The sequence below is a fragment of the Rhinolophus sinicus genome, linkage group LG10 (genome assembly GCF_036562045.2).
Source record: "Rhinolophus sinicus isolate RSC01 linkage group LG10, ASM3656204v1, whole genome shotgun sequence".
Lineage (NCBI taxonomy): Eukaryota > Metazoa > Chordata > Mammalia > Chiroptera > Rhinolophidae > Rhinolophus > Rhinolophus sinicus.
Genome location: NC_133759.1, coordinates 72238718 through 72262184, shown reverse-complemented (window position 1 = coordinate 72262184; position 23467 = coordinate 72238718). Strand labels below are relative to the sequence as shown.

The 23467-nt window shown below is 55.2% G+C and overlaps 1 protein-coding gene across 4 annotated transcripts; it reads left to right on the top strand.

The window, feature by feature from the left end:
* The first annotated feature begins 2736 nt into the window (after positions 1 to 2736).
* On the top strand, positions 2737 to 17910 carry FGFR4 (fibroblast growth factor receptor 4). 4 transcript variants are annotated; one of them, XM_074313424.1, is made up of 20 exons: positions 2737 to 2901; positions 3672 to 3889; positions 6948 to 7101; positions 10154 to 10296; positions 10945 to 11208; positions 11301 to 11381; positions 11502 to 11668; positions 12152 to 12275; positions 12790 to 12980; positions 13111 to 13249; positions 13594 to 13787; positions 13869 to 14014; positions 14097 to 14218; positions 15432 to 15542; positions 15629 to 15819; positions 16183 to 16305; positions 16382 to 16452; positions 16686 to 16823; positions 17066 to 17171; positions 17271 to 17910. In XM_074313424.1, exons 4-20 carry the CDS (start codon positions 10206 to 10208, stop codon positions 17415 to 17417), a joined length of 2406 nt encoding a protein of 801 aa, XP_074169525.1. In that variant the 5' UTR covers positions 2737 to 2901; positions 3672 to 3889; positions 6948 to 7101; positions 10154 to 10205; the 3' UTR covers positions 17418 to 17910. The 4 variants fall into 4 exon arrangements, with proteins under 4 accessions (XP_074169525.1, XP_019566566.2, XP_074169526.1 ...); XM_019711007.2 differs by lacking the exons at positions 2737 to 2901; positions 3672 to 3889; positions 6948 to 7101 and adding an exon at positions 7581 to 7738; XM_074313425.1 differs by lacking the exons at positions 2737 to 2901; positions 3672 to 3889; positions 6948 to 7101 and adding an exon at positions 7607 to 7783.
* The last annotated feature ends 5557 nt before the right edge of the window (positions 17911 to 23467 follow it).

Below are 23467 nucleotides of genomic sequence, written 5' to 3'. Positions count from 1 at the left end.
CTTTCAGCTTCTATCATGAGAGGTGAACTCTGCCACATAAAGTGGGGGTATTCCCCAAACGTAGCAAAGCGTTCCAATGACAAACACCAGGGTAAGAACTGGTCTTGTGTGGTTCTAAAAAATGTCCACTAATTTCTTTATATTTCTCTCTCCAGGAGGAGGTCAAGTTTAATCTCTTCCTTCCACCCCACTCCCCGCCCCCATGTGGGCTATAATTAGTGTGGACAAAAAAGGGATTCTACAGGAAAGTAAGCTCACAGGGTGATCTGATCATAAATTCCTAACCTGCTTGTCTTGGTGGGCAGTCCCGCCCCAGGCCTGTAACTTCTTTGGTAAAAGACCTATCTTTGCCTTAAGCAGCCCTGCCCATTGTTTCTGTGCATCCAGGTTGACACACCTTTGAAATACTTCCTTTCAGACCCTTCCTTCTAATTCATGACCACCCTCAAGAGAGCACATAATCTTAACTACCTGTAATCCACCCCCCACCTTGCTTTCTCCCACCTTCATGTAATTTTTCCCTTAAATTTCCTTCTTAATCTCAAATGCACAAAAGAAACTGCAAAACTATTATTCTCCAAAGTATTTTTCTCAGTCTCAGTTGAGATCTCAGTTGAGATCTTGCTTCCAGGAGTATCTATTTGGCTCAAATAAATTTTTGTAAAAATTCTCTATAAGTTTTGATGTTCTTACATCAACATTAGTGACTCACTCTGACAATTAGAGTAAGGTGGAAATGATGGAGTGTGACTTTAGAGAGTAGGCATAAAAGATATTGCAGTGTCAGTCTTTCTTGGGTTGGCTGCTGGGAGGGAAACCAGCTGACATGTCATGAGGCCCCGCAAGCAGCCTTATGGAGAGAAATGGAGGTCTCCTGCCAGCAGCTAGACAAATATTTGTTATTTTAAGTTTGGGGGTAATTTGTTTATTCGGTAGTAGATATCTAAATGCAAGTCTTTATCCTAGAAGCAATGGGAAGCCATGAAAGGTTTTCAACAAATAGGGGCAATGACAGAATGAATTTGCTGACGTAAACAAATGAGTATTATGGCCTAGGAGCCAACAGAGGATAGTGGAGACACAAAAGAGGATTAACTTCTACTGGGGGGTAGGGGAGTGTCATTTATTAGGAGGTTTTTATTTATAAAGATTAAAAAAAAAGTTAAATTAGCTTTTAAAAAACACTATTTGGCTCATATAAATGAAATGTTCAGAGATAATTGGCTTCAGGAATGGCTAAATCCAGGCACACGCCCCCCCCCCCCCCATTGGCCCTCCTGGTTCCTGCCTTGGCTTCATTCATCAGCAGGCTTTCTCAAGCAGCTCCAGGCTTCCAAATTCATATCTCAGCAACGTCTGAGATGGGTAGTTTCCTATTAGTTCCAATAACCTCATTGGTCCTGCTTGGGTCACATGCTCATCCCTGACCCAATCACAATGGCCTGGGGGCGGGAGGTGGAATATTCTCATTAGTCAGGTCCAGGGGCACAAACCCTGGAAGCCAGGGAGAAGTGTTGGCTGCACCCAAACCGCTGTTTATGAAAAAAGGGGTGCTGTAATAAATCAAGTCCTAACTGGGAAGGTTGGTGGGTAGTCACACCCCAAGCCTATAGTGAAGTAAAAGACTGAACTCCTGGGCAGAGACAGTGAGATCTTCAGTGAGAGGTTTATAAGTCCTGTCCATTGCCCTTGTACATCTAGGTTAACACATCTTTGAAATGCCGGAAGTAATACCCCTAGAAGGTGTAACCACCCTTAAGAAAGCACAGTCTTGTTAACTATCCTGTAATCCAATCTCTGCCTTCCTTTCTCCCACCTCCATGTAACCCTCGGTACATTCCCTCCTTAATTTCAAATGCATAAAAGAAGCTGCAAAACTTATTCTCGGGAGCATCTGAGATCTTGCTCCCCAGCATATGTTGCCGGTTTTGGCTCAAATAAACTCTTATAAAAATTTTTGCCTTAAGCAAAGCAAAGTTTTGGTCTTTCTACAGTTTTGGACTTTTCTTACATCGACAATCCACTCCATGGACTAGGAATAGGAGAAAACCAGGACATCAAAGAAAATTCAGGAGCTGTTTTCAGAGAGAGAGAGAAAAAAGATTTAGTTGTCCAGTCCGGGGTGGTCAGGCAGGGTCTCAGAGAAGAAGAAATACCTGAGAGGAGTCCAGAAAGCTGAATGGCAGGCTTCAGGTGCGATGGGCAGAGGGAGAGGAGGAGGGGCAGGCAGAACCAAGGAAGGACCCTCCCAGCACCAAGGGCTGCAAGTGCAAACGCCAAAGTGAGAACACTGCTACGTCTTCAGGATGGCCTGCCTGGGCTCCGAACAGCTGGAACACAGAGTAGGTGTCTCTGGGGAGACGGGAGAGGGGACAGGAGAGAGAAACACAGGCCAGTCTTGAAGGGCCCTAAGTGCCAGGCTGAGTTGCTGGGGATGCCAGTGGGTAGTGGGGAGAGAGATGAAGCTGAGGAAAGATTTGGGTAGGTCTGTGTTTTAAAGAAGTCATTTGGGGACTGATGAGGAGATTGGTGGTACAGAGATTGTTAAGTGCTTACCCAATGCTCAGGCAACCCTTCTTTTCAACAGGCCCTGGTTCTGTCAGGGGAGACAATATGTCCAGCAGAAGAAATATACTTCTCAGCCTCTTTTGCAGCTGGGGGTGGCCATGTGTCACAGTCTGGCCAAAGAGATAGTCAGAAGTTGCTGGGTGTAGCAACTCTTCGTGGCTTCTGCCTTCCTCCTGCCTGAGTACAAATGTGATGGCAGGAGCTAAAGCCACCATCTTGCAACCATGAGGGGAAAATTTAGAGAACTGAAGATCCACAACCCAGACTTCTGACCTACCTTCACCCACCTCCAGACTTGGGGCAAAGCGACGGATGAATAAATCCCTGTTATGTGTAAGTCCTTGACATTTAGGTTTTCTGTTATTTGTGCCCAAACAAAATCTTACGTGGTCCAGATGGGCATCAGGCAAGACAAAGAAGGGTGAGGACTCCTCTGGGGCTTGTTTCCTGATTCCCTTCAGACAACTAACCCTTTATCCCTCCTGCCCAGCCTCTGCCACTTCCCAGCTGTCTGGGTTCCCTCTCTCCTCCAAACAAATGTGTAAGCCAAGACCCAGTTGGGTGTGAGGCTTGTAAGCCCACATCTAGAGAGAGCTGACTCTGGCAAACCATGACAGCCCGCAGACGCCCCTGTCCTATCTAGCAGGATCTATGTCCCAGCATCTGGGACCGGGGGACAAAGGAACTGGGGTGCTGCTGAGACTCGGAGAAACAACAGAACTGGCCCAGAGAAAGCCTCAGATCTCGCCTAGCCCATTCCCTTCCATCTGGCTTGGCCCGAAAGGCCTCCCACAAGCTCCCCCTGGCTCCCTGCTTCTAGCACAATGCCCCGGGCAGCCTGCGGTGCATGGCTTTGTCATCTTCTGATAGAAACTGGACATAGATGTGCCCGATGGGTGGGGAATGAGGAGACATGAAGGCTGGAGAAGGGGTGACCCTCACAGTCCCTCCCTCTTGGTCACAAGAGTATGTTTCCCATACCTTGGGGCCCATAGTTGTTAACATTAATATTGGCCACTCTTTAGTGAACATAGGCTGTGTGCACTAGGCTTTATATCAACATGCTGAGTTCTCACAGAAGAGCTATTATTCCCGTTTTACAGAAAACGAAACTGAGGCTTAACATTAAGTGACTTATCCAAGCGCACCAAGTTTCAGGATTCAAATCCACATCTGCCTGGCTTGAATACCCAACCATTCACCACTGCTCAGTTGCTGTTCACGTCACCTCCGTTTCAATGAGTCAAGCCAGACTCCCCTGGAGCCTGTGGGAGAAGCCAGGGTAGAAAAGGCCTGGAAAAATGGTAAAGTAAGAACAATGGTGAGTTCTGAGTAGCAACTGTGTGCTATTACCCTATGTACTTTTCTGTATTTTAAAACTTTCTCAAAATAAAAATTGTTTTAAAAGAAAGAAGACAAGAAATCCCAGGGCTGGGTCAGAGGATGGGCCAGGCCTGGTCTGGAGCGAAGCCTGGGCAGGGGCTCCCGGCGGCCCTTCAGCACAAGAGCCCCAGTGTTCCCTGGGCCCGGCTGCCATCCAAGAGCAACATGGTTGGCACCACGCTCCCAGGCAGGTGGGGGTGGGGTCTGGCCCAACCTGGCACTCCAGGAGCCCAGAATCTCCAACCCCTGACAAGGGCCCTCATAGGTGCCCCATCAGTACTGGCCAAATGGGCAGGGAGAAAAACGCCTGGACCCAGCCCACCCTCCCCACTCACCCTCAGGTGGGTCTCCACCTTCCCAGTCACGTTTAAGGATGGGAGCAGAAAGTGTGTCCATGTGTTAGCAAGACAATCCCAGCTCCATGGGGTCACCCTGAACTCTCCCTCATGGTCCTGAATGATTAGGGTTCAAGTCTCAGTTCTGTTGTTCGCTTGCTATGTGACTTCAGAGAAGTCATTCCATCTGCCTGAGCTCCCATTTCCTCACCTGCAAAATGGAACTAAGGAGCCCTACCCCCATTTGGCTTGGGGGAAGGGTCAAAAGATATAATGTATGCGTGACACCTAGCCTGGCATGTGCCTAGCAGCTACCCGGAGCTCAGCCAAGGCCAGGACGTCTCTACTTCCTGTTTGGGAGATACCCATTCCCATCTCTTAACTCGTGCATTTCCTCCAACATCTCTGAGGAAAAGGAAGCAGGACTATGCCCATTTTCTGGATGAAGAAACTGAGGCAGAGGCAAGCTAAAGGCAGGATCTTAGGATGGCAGGCTCCTGAACCCTTGCTAGGGTGTGTGTCTGTTTGAAAGTCTTTGGGAGAGACTGCAAATGTGAACTGGTGACAGATGGTTAACAAGAGTGAGACTCTGAGGTGGAGACAGGCTTGGATGTGGACCCTCAGCAGGTCTCCTTCTGTGCTCTGTTTACTTATAGATCTCTCCCCACTACAATGTCAGCAGCTCCTAGAAGGGTAGAGACTGGGTCTGATCACTGCTTTTCCCCGGGGACTTAGAACAGTGCACGCCATATAATAAACATTTGGCGAATGAATGAGTGAATGAATGAATGACCTGTGAGAAGAGTGTCAGACACTGCAGAGGGTCAACGTGAGAGGTTGTGAGTGTGGGAGGGGGGCCGGGTGAGTGATGTGTGGGTGCGGTGGAATGGGGGAAGGTTGCCCATCTAAGGGATTTGACCATCTCAGGAGGCAGGCAGGCTTCGCCTTTGGCTCAGGTAAACTGGAAAGTTCCTGGAAGTTGAATGAAAGCTGTGTGGGGTCCAGCGCCTGCTGGCAGCCACCGGGCCCCCAACAACCACATTCAGTAAGAGAGCCAGAAGAGGACCAGAGGTGGGGGCTGCGTCTCTCCAAGTTTCTGGGAGTCTGGTGAGACCCCTTCTGGGAAGGAGGCTACCATTTGCTGGCACACCAGTGCCAGGCGTCTCAAGCTTCCTGGGTGCTCCAGCAAGGAGGGACCCCGGAGGTGGGGAACCAGGACAAGCTGTTTTGAAAAGATAGCAGCTGATTCTTTTCTGATTTATTTTTGGAAGGAGACCATTCTTTTGTTTGAGGAGGAAAAGAAAGATAAAAGAAACAAATCACTTTAACGAGCCTTTTAGTTATGCAAAGGAAAAGCTTCCGTAGGGGTGGAGAGACTAGACTCCTTGGCATAACAATAGGAAAGGACACTGCTTCCCCTTGGCCACGGGCTCCACCGGTCATGGGCTAACTGGGAGGTGAGCTGAGACCCCAACTGAGGGGTTCCCTTTCTCCTCCAGGAGCCTAGAGGAGTGAAGGGCTGGGACCTCAGGTTAGGGTTGGACAGAAGTCAAAGATCAGCTGACCTCCTATTTGGCCACTGTCAAGACGCTCAGGAGAGAAGTGCTTGCAAGTAAGGCAGACCTGAGCCTGAAAGGGCAGAACTATTTGGGGGACACTTACTGTGTGTCAGGCACTTGAGTTGTAATGGTGAAGTCTGGAGGCAGTTTCTGCCTTCCATTTACAAAATTAACTGTCTAGTTACAATTCTGGAACATGCAATTAAGAAATAACAGGTTCTATTAATACTTAAGCATCCCTATGTTCATTGCAACATTATTTACAGTCACCAAGATATGGAAGCAACCTAAGTCTCCATAGATAGATGAATGGATAAAGTGGTATATATGTACAATGGAATATTACTCAGTCATTAAAAAAAGGATCAAATCTTGCCATTTGTGACAACATGAATGGACCTAGAGGGTATTATGCTAAGTGAAATAAGTAAGGGAAAGTAAAATACCATATGATTTTACTTATCGTGGAATCTAGAAAACAAAACAATCAAAACAGAAACAAACTCATAGATACAGAGAAAAAAATTGATGGTTGCCAGATGGGAGGGAGGTTGGAGGAAGGGTGAAAAAGGGGAAGGGATTAAGAAGTAAAAATTGCCAGTTATAAAAATAGTCACGGGGATGTAAAAATACAGCATCGAGAATATGGTCAATAATATTGTAATAACTATGTAGGGTGTCAGAGAGGTACTAGACTTTGGGGGGAAGCCCTTCGTAAGTTATATAACTGTCTAATCACTATGTTGTACACCTGGAACTAATATAATATTGTGTCAATTGTAATTGAAAAATTTTTTTAATTTTAAGGAAAAAAAAAGAAATAACAGGTCCTAAATAATCATAGCCTGTGTTACAAAGCAAGTGCTCTACGTCAGGCAGTGTTCCAAAGGCTTACATATATTAACATGTCTACTTTTTGCAACCGATTTTTGAGGATGATACACTATCATTATACCCGTTTTACCGAGGAGAAAATGAAGACACAAATGGAGTAACTTGCCAAGGCCATGTGTTGATGTGCTGAGATTTGAGTCCTGCAATCTGGTCTCTTAATCATTTCACCAGCCCACCCAACCCTCCGCTTCTTTCTCCGGGCTCACAGGAGGGACGACGTAAGAAGAGGAACCTGGCCAAGTCCAGAGGGCTTCTCTGAGGAAGTGAGCCGAGATCTAAGAATGAGGTGGAACTAACCAGACCTGACCTATCCGGGAAAGATCTTTCTAGGAGGCGGAACCCCCAGGTGCAAAGGCCCAGAGGTAGAGTGTGTGCAAGGAAAAAGTGAATGAAGGATTCATCTGGAGACGTGGGGAGGGGGCAGATCATGCCAAGGAAAGTTTGAAAGGGGTGATTGTGGTTGGTACAGTCAGATTTGTATTTTAAATACCACCCTGAAGGTTGTGCAGAGATTGGATGGGGATGGGGTCAGAGGGGGTTTGCTCAGAAGACAGAGGAGCTAGGTTGGGCCAAGGTTAGCGGAGGGGGGCGCTCAGGACCCAGGGGTGACAAGCTGGAGGTAGAGCATAGACTAGAACTTCGAAGCCTGGCCTGGGTGGGGCGAAAGAGGCGGAGTCTGAGGGGGTGTGCAGCGGACTGGGGCAGGGCCCCGGGATTGGGCTGGCCCCGTCGGTCGCTCCACGCTGTTGGGTTTGGGGACTGGTTTCCAGGTGGGTGGGACTGTGTGCCACCCGCAGCCACACCGCTGTCAGGATAGAGCTGGTCCAGGAGGGGCGGGGCCTAGGTGGGCGGGGCGCCGGGGCGCCCGCGGCCACGCCGCTTTCGTGGGTGCATTCCTGGCTCTCCAGCCCCGGGCGGAGGAGCGCCCGGGCTGAGTCTGCGGTCCCCGCCGGGTTCGGGGGCTGGAGGGAGCTAGGAGCGGGGCCGCGGAGGACCCAGGTGAGCAGGGACCCTCTGCCCGGAGCGGGCCCGCGGAGGCTCGAGGTGAGCGCGGACCTGGTGCGGGCACAGCCTGCGCTCACAGCCGCCAGGGGGCGAGCGGCGGCGGGGCTGCGGGAGCTGCCCCCTCCCAGTACTGGGGACCTGGGCGTCCGCTCGGCGGGGGGGGTGGGGGGGGGTGGAGGGGACGGTAAATCAGTAACCCGCAACGCACACAGGGCCTTTTGTCCCACTCCGTCCAAAGAGCACCCTGCCCGCGGAGCTGGTTACTCATTGCCCACCCGGGCGGGGGCGGGCTGGCTGTCTCTGCAGCTCCCCCTGAGGACCCGCCGACTCGCACCTCCCCCCAGGGTGGCCGGGTAGGGGTGGAGGAGGAAAAGCGCGCCGGTCCCTCAGCTGCTGGACCGTCTGCGAACCCCGAGTCGAGATGAGAACGGTGAAGCTCCCAGAGGTGCAGTCATTTGTCCAGGGTCCCCCAGTGCTTGTGCGCTAGAGGCGAACGGGCGGCTGGAGGCGAACCCAAGACTGCCCCGTGCTAGAGTCGGGCCCTTCGGCCCCATGTCCGCGTGACCCAACTAAGGACGCCGAGTTGCTGAGGTCAGGGTAGCCTGGGGGTGGAATAAAATCCCCAGACCTCCCCACCCCACTTCCAACCGGAGCTGTGGCCCCAGAAAGCTACCCTCCCTGCAGAGGGGAGGGTGGGAGGATTTTTACAGAGGAGGGGCCACAGAAACTGGAGGTGGGTGCTGAGACAGTGGCATCTGAGCCAGGTGTAGAAGAGAAATGGCACAGAGGTATGAGCAGCAGAAAAGACATGCCCAGTTTTGAAAGCCTGTGTCTGAAGGGGCTGAAGGGACTGACTGCCCGACCAAAGATCGGCCCGCCAAGGAGGCCTAGGATGCTGGACAGACAGTGGGCACTGAATCCTGCTGGACACAGACAGCCATTAAAGGTCTGGAAGCTGGCAGGAAGGCGGTGACAGTTCCGGCTTGTAATTTTTGAAGTCCTGCTGGTGAGTCGAGGCTGGAAAGCATAGGGAGTGTTCGCAAAGGCCCAAGTTACAGATGACCACGGCCTACTCTGGGTCCAGGCAGGGGATGTGGGTTGTCCTGGAGAGGAATTGAGGAAGCAGAATGGACTAGAAGTTGGGAAGGGCGGGGAAAGGGATGATGCTCCAGCTACAGGTGCAACCCAGGAAAGAAGCAGTTTGAGGGGGAGATAATGGCTTTGGCCAGGACGAGCTAAGTACCCCCTGCCTCAGAGCCAGAGCTGGACTGGGTGGGGGGGCAGCAGCTGAGGCGAGAGGGTGCAGTGGCCTTCCTGGGCAAGGTAGATCCAGAGACACTAGTGCCACCTAACTGTTACCCAGCCCCAAGTAATAGCCAGTAGGCCCCTTGGACTACGCTGGTCACCCTCTTCCCCTGCCCCAGCTGATGCTTGGGTTTGAGTGTTCCTTTTAGGGGATGGAGACATCCTTGGTGGCATCTGGAAGAGGGTAACCAGATGGGGTGGGTGTGTACATCACACCTAACAGGAACAGTGCCAGAACTGGAGGTGACTGGCCGAGGGCAAACCCAGAGTAACTGTCATGGGGAGAGGAAGGGGCAGGAGAACATTCCAACATTCTATGTACCCAGCTCCTGCATATATATATTCTCTTTCCTCCTCAAAGCAGTCCTGTGAGGACAGCTGCCCAGACAGGGCCAGGGACTTGCAAGTTGATAAGTCAGCATTTGAACCTGGTTTTGTCAAACAGCAGAGTCTATACTCTTTACAAGAGCCACTGTTGCCTCAGATGAAGTTGTGGGGGGAAAGCAGAGGTATTCCCAGGATGCTATTCTGGTGCCAAATGAGGAAGCATTTCTGCTGGCCATGGGATGGGCTGCTGTGTTAGTAGTGAGCACCCTGCCACTGGACGTATCCAAAGCTGGTTGTGGAAATGTCAGCAATGCTAATAAGGAGTGGGGGTCAGATCAGATAACATCCAGATGCTGAAGTTTGGCCTTGTATTATATTTCAGATTCTCCTCCCCGCTCTTCAGCAATAAATTCATTTATTCAGCAAAAAAATAAATTATGTGTGCTGAGAGCGAGCAGAAGATGCGTCTTCATTCTCTGCTTGCCTCCAAGGAGAGAATCTCCAAACTGCCCTTTCTGTGAACTTGTGCCAGGGGCTCAGCAGGACCCTCGGAGAGCAGGAAGCCCCACCTCACCTCCCTGCACAACCTCCTGTGGGGCGGCCTTGGGCTCTGCAAGAGCAGACCTGCTTCCAGTCTGCCCTGCCACTTGCCGGGGGAGGGGGTGCTCAGACAAATGGCCCGCCATTTCCTGTCTCAGTTTTCTCATCCACAAAATAGGGGAACAGCGCCAGCCAAGGTGCACATGAAGCAGGGGCTCCTCTCCCTCCCTGTTTCAGGAAGGCCGTTGGTGGGAAGCCCAGCCTGGGCCCCGTGAGCAGCAGGAAGGAGATGCAGCTACTGTTGGCCCTGTTAGGAGTCCTGCTGAGGGCGCGCTGGGCTCCAGCTTTGTCCTTTGAGGCCTCTGAGGAAATGGAGCTGGGTATGACCTCTAAGGTGGGAGAGGGTGGCAGGGGTGGGAAGAGTGGGCACCAGGAGGGGACTGCTGGCTAAGCAAAGCTGGAGAGGATCCTGGCCCAAGCCCTGAGAAGGTGGCAGCAGGGTAGGGCCCAACCATTGAGACTCAGTGTCTGGCTCCCAGCAAGCATCCACCTATCTCTGTGTCCACGTGAGAGGACTGGCTTGCAGGGCCCAGGGCCCTGATCTGGGCTGCAGAGCTGGTGGTGAGCCCCTTGGCTGTGTGTGTGCGCGTGTGTGTGTTCTGTGTACTGTGTGTGTAGTTTGGAAGGCCCAGGCAGCACGTGTGTTATATACACTGTGAGAGTGATGTGCCCCCGAGTGTGGCGTGTACCCTGTATGTGGCACCTATAGCATGTGCCGTGTGTGTGTGGACAGTGGCATGTCTAGTCCAGCATGTGTGCTATGCACCGTGTGTGTTGTGCACCAGAGGAGTGGCCTTTGCCCTGTGCGTAGCGTCTGTTGCATGTGGTTGTGTGTATGTCAAGGGGCAGTAAGTGTGCAGCACGTGTCTGAGATGCTTATGCCCTGCGTGTGCAGCATGTTCTGTGTATGTCGGGGGCTGCCTCAGCCACGGCTGTGGGGTTCACTGACCTTTGCCCTTGGCCCACAGAGCCCTGCCTGGCCCCCAGCCTGGAGCAGCAAGAGCAGGAGCTCACTGTGGCCCTTGGGCAGCCTGTACAGTTATGCTGTGGGCGGGCTGAGCGTAGTGGCCACTGGTACAAGGAGGGCAGTCGCCTGGCAGCTGCCGGCCGGGTACGAGGCTGGAGGGGCCGCTTGGAGATTGCCAGCTTCATACCTGAGGACGCTGGCCGCTACCTCTGCCTAGCACGAGGCTCCATGCTTATCTTGCACAATGTCACCTTGGTTGTGGATGGTAAGGGGCTTTGGCAGGGGCTAAGGGGTACCTGGGGGGAGAACCCCGGCCTAGATCCTAGATTTCGACACCTTCTTCTGTCCTTGACATAGACTCCTCGACCTTCAGCAATGGTGATGGGGACCCTAAGGCCCACAGTGGCCCTTCAAATAGGCACGTTTACCCACAGCACGGTCAGTAGAAATCTTCAAGGACTCATTTCCCTATCTCCCAGCTGGTCCCTGAGAAAAGACCTGTGTGGAAGCAGGTGGTCACCCTGGGGGCACTAAGTTGTCCCTTCCCCTCCCCTCCAGCACCCTACTGGACACACCCCCAGCGCATGGAGAAGAAACTGCATGCAGTGCCTGCTGGGAACACCGTCAAGTTCCGCTGTCCAGCGGCAGGCAACCCCACTCCCACCATCCGCTGGCTCAAGGATGGACAGGACTTCCACGGAGAGCATCGCATTGGAGGTGTTCGGGTGAGTTTCCAGGTCCCAAAGCCATTTGCTCCTCCACTTTCATTCCCATTGGTCCCCTCTTACCTATAAGTCAACCCCCCAGTTCATTCTCTAATGAAGGCTGCTGTGTGGTCCCAGAAGGAGCACTAGACTGTGGACTTGGACAACTCTGGTTCAAATCCCACTCTGCCACTCTCGGGCAAGTGACAGCCTCGCAGCCTAAGTGACTCCATTTGTAAAGGGGAAAGGATCACTGACTGGTATCAGTAAGTTCTGGCAGCTCATTCTCAATGATGAGATCCTGCAGGGTCAGCTCCAGGCTGTGCTGAGGAAACCGACACCCAGAGGGCAAAGACTGGCTCAAGGGGCAGGAAGAGGCCGGACTAAAACTTCTTGGAGCCTTCTCCTCTGTCCCAAAGTTCCTGGCCTTGGCCTCACCGTCCCCCACCCCACCCCTGTGGGCAGGGGTCTGTGGCCCCTTATGGACACTTCCCCTTCTCCCAGCTGCGCCATCAGCACTGGAGCCTGGTGATGGAAAGTGTGGTGCCCTCGGACCGTGGCACCTACACCTGCCTTGTGGAGAACTCAGTGGGCAGCATCCGCTACAGCTATCTGCTGGATGTGCTGGGTGAGCGGACAGGCAGGCGAGGCGGTGTGGGGGTGGCAGCCCAGGCCCTGCCCTCAGGTAGGGCCCGGTCTGCCAGGCAACATGCACTCACTCGTAGATGACTTACTCAAGCTGCTCAAAGTGTCCCGGTGGGTCTGAGGGAAGCACGGGGTAATGTGGGCCTGGAGGTACAGGGCTCGGCCGAGAGGAAAAGTGGGAAAGACATGGAGACAGAGGGTACAGGCTGCATATACCTACAGCCTTAGGTATAAAGAATACAATGAATTTGTGGAGGGGTGTATGCCTGGGGTGTGGCATGTAAGTGGGGAGCCAGGCCATGAAGAGTTTTGAATACTAGGCTGAGAAGTTGACCCCAAAGGCAGTGGGGAGCCATGGAAGGTTTAAGCAGGGGACAAAGTCAGAGCTGCTTATCGGGAAGGTTCCTCCCTTGAGCTGGGGTGAAAGCTAGAGGCGGGTGACCAGGGTGCATCTGTGGGTGCCGCTGGTCAGGGTTGACGGCCGGCCTGGACCCCAGAGCGGTCCCCGCACCGGCCCATCCTGCAGGCGGGGCTCCCGGCCAACACCACAGCAGTGGCGGGCAGCGACGTGGAGCTGCTGTGCAAGGTGTACAGCGATGCCCAGCCCCACATCCAGTGGCTGAAGCACATTGTCATCAACGGCAGCAGCTTCGGTGCCGACGGCTTCCCCTATGTGCAAGTCCTGAAGGTCCAGCCCCTGTGGCTCCTGAGCCCTACCCTTCTCCCACGGGGGTTACAGGGTAGTCCCCAGCTCCCTGGCTAGCCACAGTGTGGCCCCAGGCCCTGCTGTGACCCCTGAGTGTATCTCTCATCCCCAGACTACAGACATCAATAGCTCGGAGGTAGAGGTCCTATACCTTCGGAACGTGTCGGCCGAGGATGCAGGCGAGTACACCTGCCTGGCAGGCAACTCCATCGGCCTCTCCTACCAGTCGGCCTGGCTCACGGTGCTGCCAGGTGAGCACCTGATGGGGCCAGGAGGGGCGGCAGGATCCTCATTTGATCCGAAAGTGGGCTATGACCTGCTGGGTGGACATTCTTCCTTGGCCTGTGGGATCTGAGCTTGGGACATGGTGTGTGGATTTGTGTGTATGATTCTGCATGTAGCAGTCCCTTTGTATGTCCACATGTGACTGTCAGTGTGACCCAGGGGTATGCGGGATTGGGTATAATTGCAGCTTTCTTGGTGTGTGCTCCCCCGTGTGTGTTGGGAGCTGCGAGGGCCCGAGTTCAAGGGCATACGGCTGGGCATCTGAGCAATGACTGGTCAGTTATGTGTTTGTGTGCCTGCCTTTGGACAGAGGAGGATGTCACATGGACAGCAGCAGCGCCCGAGGCCAAGTACACAGACATCATCCTGTACTCGTCGGGCTCTCTGGCTTTGGTGGTGCTCCTGCTGTTGGCTGGCCTGTATCGTGGGCAGGTGCTCCACGGCCGGCAGCCCCGGCAGCCCGCCGCAGTGCAGAAGCTGTCCCGCTTCCCTCTGGCCCGACAGGTACCATGCCATCCCTGCCCCCGTGTCCTATAGTGAGGCTCGCAGCCTGCCTTCTCACCAACATAGTCTCCCATTCTGCAGTTCTCCCTGGAGTCGGGCTCCTCAGCCAAGTCAAGCTCGTCCCTGGTGCGGGGCGTCCGGCTCTCGTCGAGCGGCCCCCCCTTGCTCGCTGGCCTCGTGAGTCTAGACCTCCCTCTGGACCCGCTGTGGGAGTTCCCCCGGGACAGGTACACTGTACGGAGTGAGGGTGTGGATGGCAGGCAGAGATGATCCCCAGATGGCTGAGGCCTCAGCTTTCTCCGTTTTCAGGCTGGTGCTTGGGAAGCCCCTGGGTGAGGGCTGCTTTGGGCAGGTCGTGCGTGCGGAGGCCTTGGGCATGAACCCGGCCCAGCCTGACCAAGCCAGCACTGTGGCCGTCAAGATGCTCAAGGGTGAGTGTGGTGGCCGGGAGGGAGCGGGGTAGGTACTGTGGCCTTGGTACTAACAGAAGGGGCTCATGGTGCTACCAGGTGAGCACTGGGGGCCAGGAAAGGCTGCGGGTTCCCAACCTTGGGCCTGGGGTCCAACTCTGCTACTGACCTTGGCAAGTTACTTCTGAGCCTGTTTCCTCACATGTTCCTACCTCCCAGTCCTGAGGTGCACAGAAAATGCCTGGTGCATTAAATCGGTACCATGGAGATAATGGAGACTACAGGGATTGGGGTGACTGGGGTTTGAGATCCCCCTGTCAGTTTTGGCCCCACGTCAGCCTTGGCCTCAAGTAACCTTGTCAGCCTTGCAGGCTTCCACCTCATTACCCACGATTCCCCCCTAATCACACTCTCAGCCTCCCCTGGGCCCTTCCCAGGTCTGTCCTGTTGTATCTACCACTCTAGGAGAACAGCCCGTCTGCTTAAACTCAGTCCCAACCCCCAAATAGGAGCTCCAAGGAGCTCGGGACACACCTGGGACCTACCATTGGGGCCTCTCGCCGCTGTCCCCCAGCCCCCTCTGTAAGAACAGTCCAAATCCAAATCCATATTCTGCTCCCACCGCCCCCCACCCTCCTCTCTGCACAGCTGGGGCCACCTGGCACTTTCAAGGAGGACAGGATTGAGAAATGTGCATTGTGAGGTCTGGCGGCAAGGGTATGTCATTGGCCCAGGGCCACAGGTCAGCCCTGGGGGCCCAGCCCCTGCTCCACAGCCTTCTTCCAGGCCTCCCCTAGCTGCGCCCCACTGGCAGCTCCCTGAATTCCCAGGCCAGATGGACGCCAGATCCTGGTCAGACAGACCTCTGGGCGCCAGCCTGCTTTCCGCCCCCAGGAGCTCTCACCCCGTTCAGGGACTAACGCCAAGCCCTGCAGACGAAGCTTCCTTCCTATTCCCCCTCTCCTGTTTCCTGTTCCCCCCACTGGCAGGCCTACCTCTTTTAGATCCTTGATCTTTTTGCATCCTCGCAATTGCTGTTGAGTGGTAGAGCATGATCCATTGTCCCGTTTCATACAAGAGGATCCTGGTTCAGAGAGGTTAGGTGACTTTTTCAAGGCCACACAGCCTTGTAGGAACTCAGGCCCCGAACTTCGTGACTCCTGGTCCAGCACTCCATGTCCTGTCCCCTACCCACGGCCTCCCTTGTGTAGTCATCCTGGCTGTCCCCTTGCAGACAACGCCTCCGACAAGGACTTGGCAGATCTGGTCTCTGAGATGGAGGTGATGAAGCTTATTGGCCGGCACAAGAACATTATCAATCTGCTGGGTGTCTGCACCCAGGAAGGTGGGGCAGGGTGGGCCTGGGGCGGGGGGCAGCTGGGGCATAGAGCACAGCCTCAGCAGCCTTTCTGTCCCCCCTCGCCTCCACAGGGCCCCTGTATGTGATTGTGGAGTGTGCCGCCAAGGGAAACCTGCGGGAGTTCCTGCGGGCCCGACGCCCCCCAGGCCCTGACCTCAGCCCCGACGGGCTGCGGAGCAGTGAGGGGCCACTCTCCTTCCCTGCCCTGGTCTCTTGCGCCTATCAGGTGGCCCGAGGCATGCATTATCTGGAGTCTCGGAAGGTTCGGGCAATGGGCAGCACTCTAGGCCACTCCAACTGCTTCGTTTTTACACGTTTATGCCTCTGGCATCAAATGTCCCCAACTTCTCCCTCCCCTTTTCATTACCCTAAGTCCTTACTACCCTGCATCTGTACGTAGCTGACTGCACGTCCCCATTCCATCCTCATATGCTCCCTAACCAAGAGGCAGGGCAGGGAAAGAGGCAACACAAGAGAGAATGGCAGGCCTGGAAGTTAGACTGCTTAGGTGTCCCCTCTCTGAATCCTGACTTCCTCATCTGTGAAATGGGTGATGATCCCGACCCACCAGGTTCCTAGGAAGTGCTGTGTGTCCTCATACGCCTGTCTCCTGCCTTGTCCCCAGTGCATCCACCGGGACCTGGCTGCCCGAAATGTGCTGGTGACAGAGGACAACGTGATGAAGATCGCTGACTTTGGGCTGGCCCGTGGCGTGCATCATATTGACTACTACAAGAAAACCAGCAATGTGAGGGAGGGTGGGCAGAGCTGGGGGCGGGGGCACCTGTGGGACTGGCACCGATGCCCCCTCCTGTCCCTTCCAGGGCCGCCTGCCTGTCAAGTGGATGGCACCTGAGGCCTTGTTTGACCGAGTCTACACACACCAGAGTGACGTGTGAGTCCTGGAAGGTGGAGGTCCAGAGTTCTGCCAGTATCATTGTCCTACTCCATAGAAAGGGCAAAGCACTCGCCCAGGGTCATACAGCCCTGGAACCTGAGTGGAACCAGACTTCAAAAGAAGCCCCAGTCCCCACACCCCATGGCAGATCATGTTTGCAGGGTCTCCTGTCCCAGCCCCAGGAGTAGGGAGTGAAGCTATGCCCTGCTGAGCCCTGGTCCTGCCTCCAGGTGGTCATTTGGGATCCTGCTGTGGGAGATCTTCACCCTCGGGGGTTCCCCGTACCCTGGCATTCCTGTGGAGGAGCTGTTCTCACTGCTGCGGGAGGGCCATCGGATGGACCGCCCCCCTCACTGCCCTCCAGAGCTGTGAGCCCTCGCCCCACTCGCCCCGACTTTCCAGTCCTCATCCTCTGCCTGACCTTGGCCTCAGGGTCTGGCCCCGGGGAGTGGTCAGCACCAACTTTCCCCGTGGCGTCTGACTGCCTCCTTGGCCGAGTGGGGGGGCGGCGCTGGCGTGGCTTCTGTGCCCATTCACTGAGTGACCCCCACCAGGGCCATGAGGTTCTCTCACCCAGGCGTGAGGCTCCTGACTGCCCCGTCTCCCCCAGGTATGGGCTGATGCGCGAGTGCTGGCACGCGGCGCCCTCTCAGAGGCCCACTTTCAAGCAGCTGGTGGAGGCACTGGACAAGGTCCTGCTGGCCGTCTCTGAGGAGGTACTGCCCCCTCCTGCCCTGTCACCTCCCTCTGCCCACTTCTCTCTGGGCCCTCATCCGAGCTGATTATCAGGGCTGACCAGCACCGTTCCCTCGCAGTACCTTGACCTCCGCCTGACCTTTGGACCCTACTCCCTGGCCGGTGGGGATGCCAGCAGCACCTGCTCCTCCAGCGACTCTGTCTTCAGCCACGACCCCCTGCCACTGGGGTCTAGTTCTTTCCCCTTCTCTGGGGTACAGACTTGAGTGGGGGCACGAGGTCGTGTGAGCAGGACAGCCAGCAGCCTTGGGTCTGCTGGCTCAGCTGCGACCCATTGGTGCTTGACCATGGCAGCTGTAGGCCCCGGCTTCAGGGTGCTGTCCCAGATCTCCAGTTCTGCTTTGGGGAGGTCTGTCCTGGGTCCTGGGGTCCCTAGTTGAGGCTTCTGGCTCTGGCCTCGGGTTCAACTCCAGTCTCAGGCCTTGCCCTTGCCCTGGGAGTCATGGCCCCCACATTCTAAAGGCCTCAGCATTCGAACGGCCTAAGTGTTAGGGCTCTGCCTGGCTTCTGGGCCTTGGCACTAGGTCCTGGTTCCAGGGGTTTGGCTGGACCTGGGTGCAGGGCTGTCCCAAACCTCCCTGCTTCCCCCGGCCTCCCCGCCTCCCCTCTGATTCTTGTCCCAGTGTCTTGGTGGTAGGAGCTTCAGCCCCTGTGCTCCAGAAGCCACTGGCCTTTTATAAATTATTTTTTTGCAATAAGCCTCCGTGTGCCTGGTGTCTTCCTTGCAGCGGATGGAGCGGGAACAGGGTGGAGGGACCCCAAGCTGGGAGTTCTGCCTGTGTGACAGACGGAGAGCTCAGTGCCCAGCCAGAGATTCAAAATCCCCCTCCAGCTGCCTCACAGCAGACCCAGTAGCGTCTCTGTTTTGGTCTCTTGCTGGCACCATCTTGTGTATGTGATGGTGTGAACGAATACTGATGGGCAGAGGAGCCTACCAGGCAGGACTCCTGTACCCTCTGCACATGTGCGTGTGTGCGTGCTCTGGGCCTGTCACCAAGGGAGCTGGCAGCGCCCCTCCCCCATCTGCTCAGCATTAACCAAGCTGACCGTAAACACAGCGTGAAAGCCCAAAACCCAGCCTCGAGGCTGTCAGCGGCTCCCATGGTGGCTCCCACGCTCTGCGGCTCAGGCTGAGGGTTTGTGGGGGCCGTGCCCGCCCCACTTCACCCTGGCCAGTCTCCCAGGCAGCAGCTGGTTGCCGCCTGTCCGGCTGGGCTGCAGCTGTCCCTGCCTGCCTGGTCCTTCCCTGGGGAGCCCTCATGGCCCTGTTCTCAGATGCCCTCTGGGTGGGTGGGGAGGACCAGCTTCCCAGGGCTCTGAACCTGGGCCTGGCCCCAGCTCCATCCCAGCAGTTACTGCTGCTCTCTAGCCCCTGAACTGTGGGGTGGGGGCGTGTGATCCAGTGCGTGGCTCTCCTGCCCTGTCTTCCAGGCATAGGACAGCCCAACCAGGGCAGACCCTTTGTGGAGGCCCCCTGAGTTGCCCCACAGCCTCCCAGGGGGTGGCGGCTGAAAATACGTACAGGGTCGGTCAGAGGGATTGGATATAAGAATTTGGGGTTGGGACCACCCTGGAAGACTGAGCAGCAGTTCATGGCCATGCTTCTTTCCTACTCTGGGTCTCCCCACACCCCCACCATGCCTCTCTGACTCACTATGTCCCAACCTGAATTACTCATACCCCTCCAAAACTGCCTCCTCCAGGGCCCTCCGTCTCAGAGAAGGCACAGGTCAGAAACCAGTGAGTCATCCCGACCACCTCCTTTCCCTCAGTTTCCCTCGTCCCCAAAAGGGTAGAAAGAAGAGCGGACTGGAAGCCAAGAGGTTCAAAGCCTGTCACTTTCAGTGTCCCAAGGCCAGTGCTATCACTTCTCTGATGGTGACTTCCTTCAGCTGAATGTGTGAAGGGCTCCTGCCCTCTCTGCCTGTCTGGGCTTTGGTTTAAGATGAAACAAGACTTGGATGAGCGCAGGCTTGGGGAAGGACGCTGTGCAGAGTTCACATGGTTTTCCTGAGTGTCTCACTGAGAACTAGTGCTTGGGATTTGCAGCAGCCTGAGTGTCCCCGTCCGCCCGAGGTCTCTGTTCCATTCCCTCACATTCCCCTACAGGCAGCTCCATAGAAAGCTCCCAAAAGCAGCTCTTAGCTTATGTACTGCCTGCACTGAAGGACCCCCACTGGCTCCCTGGAGCCCCCAAACTTTCTGAGCCCCAACCCCAAGCTCAAGTCTCCCCCTGGTCATCACTGGCCAGTGACTGTCCTTTGCCAGCACAGCCAATCACAGGAGAGGCAGGTCCCTCAGATCCCACCTGGGGAAGGAAGGGGTTGATTAGAGTAGTATGTAAGGACAAGGGGTAAGGGATGAGAGCCCCCCTCCCCACCATTTTCCACTTCCCCAGCATGAGCTCACTGTTGTCAGGCTCAGCCTCCCACCGCTCTCCCTCAACACAGCCTCACCAGATAACTATCATTCTTCCCATTTAAATGTGGAGAAACTGAGGGATGTGACAGGCCCAGGGTACAAGGATGGGCTCGAAGAAGGTGCTGAGTTGACCCCCTGCCCCAGGTTCCCAGTGGGTCCTTCGCACATGGGAGACCAGAGCCAGGTCACTCAGAGTGACAGGGGCAGCTGCTGCCTGGTAGGTCCCAGGGGCCAGGAGGGGCTCAGCTGCCCACCCTATGCCCCTCCCTGCCCACATCCCTGGCAGGCACACGCTTGCTGGGGCCCTTCCACATTCCTGACGTTGCATGTCACTGTGAGACACATGCTGCTAATTCCCGTGCAAGCTCGGCTACCCCCCCCCCCCCCCCCCCGCTCTGGACAGCATGGCAGCAGCTGGAGCCTGAGCCCCTTGGTCAGCCTGGGTTCTAAGAGGCTTCTTAGCCTGTGACAGCGGTCTCAGGAGCATGTAGGAAAAGCATTGGTCACCTCTGGATTCTGCCACTTGCTGGTTCCGTGTGTTAGTCAGGGCTCTGGTGGAAGCAACAGATAGATAGCCACTTGGATCTGGGAGGGGAGCCCAGGGACAGGAGGCTGCTAGGAAGGAGGGTCAGGTGGGCCTCAGTGAGGGAGGGGGGCTGCTATGACTGCAGTTACCCTCTGGAGCCTGAAACACAGGAATGCGGACACTCCTTGGAGAGTGACTTTAAGTGCTCAGTCAACAACTGGGATTAGGAGGAAATGGCCCCAGTGCCAAGTTGCCAGGATCCCATTCTCACCTCCAGGCAGCCCTATCAGGAAGACATTCTTATCCCTGTTGCCCAGATAAGGACAACTGAGGCTCAGAAGGAGGAAGTGACTGGGCCAAGGTCACACGGGAGTAAGTCAGAGAGTCAGTGTTTGTGACCAGGTGCCACTGCAGAGCTCCTTCCCACAGCCGTGGGGGCCCGGCCTTTCTGAGAACCAGGGGAGGCTCTGGGTTTGCAGAAGCAGGGACATCTGTCAATGGACAGTCCACGCACATGGGTGAATGGACATTCAGGAGGCCCGAGCACAGGTGTACAAGGTCCAGTGCTTTGGGCTCCAAGCCCATGGCCTCTGGTCTCTGCCACTTCAAGGCCCCCACACAGGCTGTTCCTCCCTGGGGAACACTCCTCCCCTCTCACCTGGCCAAGCCCTCCTGGCCCTTTGCATCTCACTCAAACCTCATTTTTCAGGGCCTCCTCCCAGCCCCCCTCCCAAGTTTGGCCCACCTCAGGCTGGGCCCCCATTCAGAGGTGCTCATGGCTGTAGAGGTGGATGCTCTCTCAGTTTCCTTCCTGCAAACTGAGTACCAGGAAGCCAGCACTGCTTGGAAACGTTTGGAGTCAGTCATTCTGGAACCTCAGCATATTTCAGCATCACCTGGAGGCCTTGGACTACATGGCTCCACCCCAAAATCTCATACTGGGCAGGTCTGATGTGGAGCCTGGAAACTAACATTTCTACCACATTACCAGGGATGCAGCTGCTGGGCCACAGTCTGGGAACCAGGATTTTACAGAGGTATTACCTGTTCCAGGTTGAAACAGCTCAACAACTCCAACAACACAAAAGATTTTCAATGAAAAGCAACCCCAAGCACCCACTCTCTCTGTCCCCCAAGGGAAACTGCCCCCATTTTCTGTGTCTTCTTGCACACTTTATAGCCCTGGATTCAGTTTGGTGGTTACTGCCCATGCCCCGCCCCAACCCCCACCCAGGACCACACTGCGCAGATCTGAGGGGCAGTAAAGTGTTGAGTGAAGGGACCCAGGAGACCCATTCCCAGGTACACACACACTCAGGTATGCACACTCAGCCCCTTCCCACACTCCGCTCCTAACTGGGAGTCCCCCTCCCGCCCCTCCACCTGCTGTAGGATTTAGCCTAATCCCGGAGGGAGGCAGCTGCAGCTCTCTCTGGGGGAGAGGGCTCCCCTCCAGAGGAAATCTCCTTTTATTCTCTTGCTGCCGAAATCTGACCTTCATTGGCACCTGGGCCCCTTGGCTGGGGCCTGTCCCCAAGAAGTGGCAGAGGAGGAGGCGTGAAATCACCAACAGCTGAACTCACCCAGACTTCCCCACATCCCCTCCAAGCCAGTGGCTGCTCACATTCCACAACCAGCTCCTTCCGGCCCCCTAGTGCCAGGCTCCAGGGCTTGCTGGTACTTGGGGCCCAGCCTGACCTGGCCCTGCTGATCTCACTGTCTGGTCCTGAGAGGTATGGCTGCGGGCTCCAAGCAGCTCCCCAACCTCCAGGCCAGCCCAGGACCCTTCAGGACTCAGTTCAGTTATCACCCCATCCAGGAAGGCCAGGCTGACCTCACGACACAGCCTTGGCATTTTGCCTCTATGAAAGACTGGAAGGACCCTCTCTCTCCCACACAGGGCAGGGGCCTCTTGGGCTCCATCTCTCAGAACACAGGCCCAGTGCAAAGCAGGCCTCCCTAAGGCTTGTCAAATGACTGAATGACCTGGTAAGGGTGATGAGACTCCCGGCCAGGGACACCTGTTCCTTCCACAGGAAATCAGGTCCCAAGAGAGGAGGGTTGACTGGCAGAGCTGAAACAGCGAGACACATATTGGACAGCACAGCTCTCGAAACATCAGGGAGGGGTAGCTCTCAGATCCTGGGGGACCCACTGAATGTGCTCCACCTCAGACCTGCCCAATACAAGGGCTGCACCAACACAGCCGAGCTTCTGCCTCCTTCCAAACATCCCCTGAAAACAGACAGAATAGAAATAAATAATGGCTGCCGTGGAATTCTCTAGAGCAGCACTGTACTACAGAACTTTCTCCAGTGATGGAAATGTTCCATATCTGTGCTGTCCAAGATGGCAGCCACTAGCCACGTGTGGCGACTGAGCACTTGAAATGTGGCTCGTGCCACTGAGGAGCTGATTGTTTTAACTAATTGAAATATTAATTTAAAGAGATGTGTGTTGACAGGACAGCTCTAGAGCCTTTGTAAAGGTGCTGCTCAGTGCACTGGAGGGGACTTCTCTCCAACTTACACCACCGAGGGGAAACTCAAGGTCTGAGGCGTGTGCATAGTGTGCTCCCACCTATGTCAAAGGTGTGCCTGACGATGCAGGGATGCAGTCGCTGGGGGACAGTGGTCACAATGGTTGCTTTTGGGGAGGGGAACCAGGTGCCTGGGGTCAGAGAGGGAGGGGACATTTGCTTCTTTTGATTTTTGTGCCTGGTACGTACATTACTTATTTACAAAAATTGAAAAAAACTTTCCCCAAAAATACCAAAGAAGAAAAGTCTCACCTTGAGTACACACAAGCTTCCAAAGCTTTCTAGCCTCAAAACCGCAGGCTGGGCCGGCCCGGTGGCTCAGGTGGTTGGAGCGCCATACTCCTAATGCCAAGGTCGCCGGTTCGATTCCCACAACTGGCGACTGACTGCCTCACCCGGGGGGAGCACAAGCCTCATAATACCAGCATGGGCCAGGGAGCTGTGTCCTACACAACTAGACTGAGAAACAATGGCTTGAACTGGAGTGGGGGTGAGGAGAGGTACAAGAAGGGGGGAAAAACTTAAGAAAAAAACAAACCGCAGGCCGCCCCACAGCCAGCTTTGGAGTCTCCAAGGCCCAGCACTCTCCTACACAGCCGTTCTATCTCCTGCCCACTTCACACACCAACCCAGCCTAGAACCCAGGCCCACCAGATGCGGCCTCCACTGACCCCTGCACATTCCCCAAACTCCCTGCACACCCCTCCCCCATCTAGTCTCCAGCCCCAGTGACCTTCCTGTTTCTCCACCTCCCCTAGCTCACACGAACC